General features: G+C 40.7%; 1 protein-coding gene across 3 annotated transcripts; it reads right to left on the bottom strand.

The window, feature by feature from the left end:
- Positions 1-380: 380 nt before the first annotated feature.
- Positions 381-2663, bottom strand: LOC122282035 (B3 domain-containing protein Os03g0120900-like). Of its 3 annotated transcripts, XM_043093948.1 has the most exons (3): positions 2488-2663; positions 1952-2050; positions 381-1867 (listed from the first exon to the last, which is right to left on the bottom strand). In XM_043093948.1, the coding sequence occupies exons 2-3, from the start codon at positions 2013-2015 to the stop codon at positions 783-785; spliced, it is 1149 nt and encodes a 382-aa protein (XP_042949882.1). In that variant the 5' UTR covers positions 2016-2050; positions 2488-2663; the 3' UTR covers positions 381-782. The 3 variants fall into 3 exon arrangements, with proteins under 3 accessions (XP_042949882.1, XP_042949880.1, XP_042949881.1); XM_043093946.1 differs by having other exon boundaries at positions 381-2050; XM_043093947.1 differs by having other exon boundaries at positions 1952-2663.
- Between the last annotated feature and the right edge of the window lie 1590 nt (positions 2664-4253).

A 4253-nucleotide genomic window follows, 5' to 3' on the forward strand; every position in this document is an offset into this window, starting at 1 on the left:
AAGAGTACTGAAGATAGTTATGCTACCTTTTTAAGACTCGGCAATTTTTTCTGCAAAACCTGCGGAGCGTGCCCAACGAAGCAGCCACAAGAGCAATAACCTAACAAGGTATAATACACATGTACAATTGCTTGATCGGCTGCCAGGAAAAGTTGTTAAGCTTAAAGACCAACAACTCTAAGGAGAGCATGAGAGAGAGAGAGAGAGAGAGAGAGAGACGTGTAACTAATGGTAACCAAAGAGAATAGAAAGACAGGTAATTTGGAACTAATTCAGCGGTAAACGCCATGGCATGCGATGGCTAGGGTACATACTTGGAAACCAGGCCCTACAAAAGAAAAAACATGAGGAAATCTTGGGCAATGATGATGATCCACGTCTCCATCCAATATATAATATTTTTCTATATTATATAATTTTATGTATCATAAATATTTTTACACAAAGTTCATAAAAAGAAGACAATTGAATATAGTAGATTCTCTATCCCCAATGGCTTCTTGCTTATGCTGGGTAGATAATTCTTCAAAAAACCTCGATCGATCGATCGGCCTTCAAAACCCCGTCTGTCTTCTGTACCAAATTAACTGATCAATTGAAATCCAACAGTGTAATCCCGTTAGTTCATGGGCATTGGGCGTTTTTTTTTCCTGGGTCTTCATGAGCACTGAGAAACAACTATTAATTAAAGCCAATTAAAAAGAAGTTGGAAGTGATTCGGCTGTGTCGCGGTATCCAGTTGTTGTTTAAGACCTTTGCGATACTGCTGTCTCTATAGGAGTCTAGATACCGAAATCTAAAGACATTGATGCCTTCTTCCCCTTATTGAGAAAGTCCATGGGCACCGTTGGCAGTGTCGTACCATTGCAGGGCCTTAATTGGAGAGCAGATTGAGACGGAGAAGGAAGTTGGGAATTAGGCTGCAATGCCATAGTAGCATGAGGGGGTATTGTGGTCGAGGAAAATATCACGTCGCATGCGTCCGACTCCGATATGGGGCAATCCATGTTTACCCCAAATAACCTCAGTCGCTTGGCTGCAACTTTTCCTTGTACCACCGGCACCGACTCGAATACCATGGGTGGTGGCTCAACTCCGATATGGGCCTGCACTAATTGTTGTTGTTGTTGTTGTTGGTACTGGTGTTGAGCTGCTGCTGTAGCTGCGGTGGATCTCATGTAAATCAGTGATGGGTTTACCATATAATTACAGCAAGCACTGCTGGCGCCGTAGCTGTTCCGGTAAGGATGATGAAGATTGGCATTATTGTTGTTCACGTTCAGCTGCTGAGACGACAGGTGCAAGTGGTCCCTCGGCCGCATTAGCAAATTAGGACTATTAATACTCCAGGCGGACGGCGGGATGGACCGGTGGAATGAGAAGTAGTGGTGCGGCAGATTCTGAAGGGAAGCCACGGGGTCAGGCGCGTCTGGGCGACGCCTCCAATCAATGTAGAGATGATCTCTTCCGTGCTCACCAACGCCGCGCTGAAAGGACACGATATCCCCCGCATCGAGCTTCTTCTCTTTGACGAAGCGGCTCCAGCCTTTGGTCATGACGTAGCTCTGGCTGCTGTTCCAGTAAGAGTAGCGGAACCTCCAGGGTTTCCCGTTTCGATCCTCGAAGTTGAGAAGGAGTCCCTTCTCGTTGGTGGAGGAGTCCAGCGGGAAGTATTTTTCGGCGTGCTGCTTGGGGATAACCAGGCGATTGAGTTTGCCCACATCGCTTGGAGTCACAACCTTATCGAACATATGCTCTCTCTCCATGATATTGATTCCTCGACCAGTAGTAGTGCTCCCAGCACCAACGCCATCGTCCTGGGAGTCCCCACGTCTGACATCGTCATCCTCGTTTCTTGGGGACGAGTCTATCACCAGCTCATGAAGTTTATTGGCATCGGAAGCAGTTTCATAGGGGGAGGAGGAAGAGTAATAGGAGAAAGGGAGCTTACCTCTCACCATCTGCTCATGTGCTTCGTCACAGGAAAACCCTTCTCCTTGTGGTCCCAAATCCATGTCTTGCACTTCAATTTGAGCTTCTCTTACTGGATCTGCAAGATTTAGGTAGTTTGCATAAGAAAAAAGGAGACTACAAGGACGGTGGGTTTTGAAGGGTTCGAGGGATCAGGGGGGTGCCTAGACTTTACAGCAAGCAACCCGGCAGAGCCAAACTCTTGTTCTACTAGTTCACAGGTAAATTATTTTATCTCTGATGTTTTGTAGGGTTAAGATCGTGATCAAGAACACGGAGAGAGAGCAAAGAGAAACGCAAGGGTGGCTCTCAGTACAATGACGGTCGGTGCATTCTTGTTTGACCAGGAGGACTACCACGAAACGGTACACCCCATGGACGTTTCAAAGAGTGCAAAATTCCTCTTGTTGTTGACCTTGGGAAGGGAGAGGGAGGGAGAGAGAGAGAGAGAGAGAGAGAGAGAGAGAAACAAATTAAAGGAAGAAAATAGTAAGGTATTGGCTGTGATTTTCTTACAGAGGTGCCTCCTCACTGGAAGCTTCTCAAGTTAGGCGATTTTTCCTTTATCTTCCTGAATAAATTCTGTCTTCCTTTCCTTCTATCTTTTTCTCTTCAGAGAGAGAGAGAACGAGAGAGAGAGAGAGAGAGAAAGTATACGTAGGGACCCCATGTATTATCTGGTTGGGCTCATGTGAGCTTGTCCCTGTCATCATCCTGGGTGGTATTTATCTTTTTTTCTTCATTAACATTATTGAATATATTTTTACGATAACACCCAAAGAGCCAGCTGTTTTGGAGAGAGCACGAGCTCGAGTAATTGAATTCCCCAACTAGGATTGGAGGACCATTCTTTTCTTTCTTTTTATAACTATCTTCATCACATTAATTAATATTATAATTTTCTATTTAAGTAGCTAGTTAACATTAAAATTTGCTAATAATATCACCGATCCATCTATCAACTATATTATAAAAATTATGTAGTATGAAATAATGAGTTCAAGAATAACAATATATATATATATACACACCACTAATTTATGGTATTTATGCTAATTAATTTCAAATATATTTGTGATGATCATGATCTTTTGGCCGTCTGTACGGACACCATCCTGTTGTGACAACCAATCATGATCAAAACTGACCAGCCAGCTACAATATTACAGGTGGTACTAAAGTTTTGGACTCCCTCTTCATTAGATATATTTCACTCTCTCGCTCACTCTCACACACACACGTATATAAGGTCCAAGAAAATAAAATATTTTGGCCGCTCTTGGCAATTGCCATGCACTGACCTGATCTATCTCATGCCTCCGATCTTGAAAAGTTGATCAGTTTGGCTAATAATTTACTCGAGTCTCTATCATGTCATTTATATATATATATATAACCTCGTGTATATATATATATATATATATTACTTTTTCTTTTCCTAACTTTCGCAACTAATTCCCTCACGTTTATAATTAATTACCTTTAACAACTAGAGTGTACTAGTTATTCATGAAGCGCTAACATTAACAGAGGTATTACTGCATATCATGTAACACATGATATATATATATATATATGCAAGAATTAGATCCTAACACATACAAGAACAATTAATATTTATGATGAGTTATTTGTGATAAAAAAGAAAATAATTATGTATACTTATTTTAAAAGTAAATAGTCATAAATTTTGACAAGAAGTAATTAATAATAAATAAACAGTTTGTTGTAGTACCTGAATCGATCCACAGCTAGGTGGTACATATATTATATATAGTTAATATATTTACATGTAGTACTCTTAAAAAAATTAAAGTACTGAAGCGCTGATATCAATGTAGCAGGGGGCCAATAATTAATGATATGTATACTATATGTGTGTGTATATTATATGTATGATTTTTCATCAGTCCTGATCATCAAATAGATATGGATGGCATGGAAGTAGGGGCATGCAGTATTGATCATGATACATCAGCCAGCGACTGACAAGACAAAGGGAAATTAATTTTAATTATCTTCCAGTTTTAACTGGGTCAGAAAAATTAAGAAAATTGTATGCATTATTAACCTAGCTACGTACGCGGTACGTAGCAGCTTCCAAGGATTCTAAAATGGTAATAGTAATGGTAAGGATATAATATATATGTGTGTGTGTGTGTGTGTGTGTGTGTGTCCATAAAATTGACAACCAGCTGGAGCAATGTCTCAATTGTACGCACATATAACGCATGATCGGTACGTACTACTACTGGGACGACGACGTTATTCATGAATAGAGC

Source organism: Carya illinoinensis, chromosome 11 (genome assembly GCF_018687715.1).
Source record: "Carya illinoinensis cultivar Pawnee chromosome 11, C.illinoinensisPawnee_v1, whole genome shotgun sequence".
In the NCBI taxonomy this organism is placed as follows: domain Eukaryota; kingdom Viridiplantae; phylum Streptophyta; class Magnoliopsida; order Fagales; family Juglandaceae; genus Carya; species Carya illinoinensis.

Coding starts and splice junctions, on each gene's coding strand:
- LOC122282035 (XM_043093946.1), bottom strand. CDS start 2,015: ATGGATTTGGGACCACAAGGAGAAGGGTTTTCCTGTGACGAAGCACAT.